Below are 1,502 nucleotides of genomic sequence, written 5' to 3' on the forward strand. Positions count from 1 at the left end.
TACTTTATAAGGGGATTTTGCAGAAAGTCTCTCTCATCGCCACGCTCAGGGCCCCTATCTCCTAGAATCCTGGATCCGCCCCTGGCAGGACGATAAAAGCTACCTAAGGTTTTTAAACCAGAATCTTATGGTTGACGCGCATTTTCCGGGATGAAAAAAACAGGATTGCCTTTTAGGTGAAACAAACACAGATGCATGCATCATTTCCTTTCTTATATAGAATTTGTACATATTGGCTTATAAAATATTATATATTTATTATTATATTAGGTATTGTTTAGTAATACAATTATTAAACAATAGTTCCTTGGATATTAAATTATATCAGTTTCAATAATTATTAATCTTTACCTTTGTCCTCTGGGATTCCCTTACTTGCCCTGCGCGAGACTTCCAGGTTTGATCTGCAGTTCTGTAGATCACCCACAGCTGCTTCATAAGCTTCTTTCGGGAAGCTAGTATGATCCATGAAAGGAGGCTGAGGTTCTTCTGCTTCTCCCTTCTTAAAGTCAGCGAACCACTTCTCTTCTCCATCCAGAGCGATCATGACCTCTCCATCAGAGTCTGAACAGCCTCTGATAGTGAGGTCCTCATGGAGAACTGAAAGAGAGAAGAACCACTGAGGTCCACTGGGTCACACTGAACCAGAACCAGAACCAGAACCAGAACCAGAACCAGAACCAGTAGAACTCACCATCAGCAGAGACCCAGAGGACGGAGCAGAGGAAGAGGAGCAGCTTCATCATCATCATCCTCTCTCTGTTAAACTCTGAGATCAACTGAGAGGAAAGTTCAGCTGCTGCTGGAAGCAGAAGCAGCCAGCAGCCAATCAGAGGCTGTGACGTCATTGGTATCCAGGCAGACAGAGGCTGAAGCTGGACTGAAGCTGGAGATCAGGAGATGATCAGGTTGAAGGTAGAATTAGAACCATTAGATCTGGAGATGATTGATTAGATCGATTCTATTAGCTGGACTGAATTATATGAAACAAGGTTAAAGTTTTATTTAATCTGCTGAACATTATTTCTGGTTATTTCTATCTGCTAGCAGCTGTTCTTCACAGCAGCTCCATAGACCCTCCAGATGATCCAGTAGCTGCTGCTTTCTAAGAAATAATCCAGTCCAATTTTATTACTTAAGCACTGAAAAACAACCACAGCTAACCAAAGTGCTGTACAGAATTAAAAAAAGAATAAAATATAAAACAGTATAGATACAAATAAAACAGTTAAAATGTGGGTAAAAATAACATTGAATGAATATTTATTTATTTCAGACAATAATATTAGTAACAAAAAAATAAATAAATAAATCAAATTAACAAATAATATAAATGAATCAAAAGAACAAATAATAATAAATAGAACACATCCAATTTCAGAAATGATCAAATAATAACAATGATTAAATCAATTTCAGAAATACTAACAAATGTGTATCACATAAAAAATGATGGTAAATATTAATTTAAATTTCTTGTTCCGATTGGATTTAAATAATTT

At 36.8% G+C, this 1,502-nt stretch overlaps 1 protein-coding gene across 1 annotated transcript in view; it reads right to left on the reverse strand.

The window, feature by feature from the left end:
* LOC107080911 (H-2 class II histocompatibility antigen, A-U alpha chain-like) overlaps positions 1-860 on the reverse strand; it is a 13,073-nt gene extending 12,213 nt beyond the window's left edge. The window contains exons 1-2 of the mRNA XM_015369122.1: positions 695-860; positions 352-600 (exon numbers count right to left, since the gene is read on the reverse strand). Coding sequence (XP_015224608.1) covers positions 352-600; positions 695-848 — 403 coding nt within the window. The 5' untranslated portion in view covers positions 849-860. The remainder of the gene's footprint in view (positions 1-351; positions 601-694) is intronic.
* Positions 861-1,502: the final 642 nt, after the last annotated feature.

Source organism: Cyprinodon variegatus, unplaced genomic scaffold, assembly GCF_000732505.1.
Source record: "Cyprinodon variegatus isolate N-32 unplaced genomic scaffold, C_variegatus-1.0 Scaffold2488, whole genome shotgun sequence".
Classification (NCBI taxonomy): domain Eukaryota; kingdom Metazoa; phylum Chordata; class Actinopteri; order Cyprinodontiformes; family Cyprinodontidae; genus Cyprinodon; species Cyprinodon variegatus.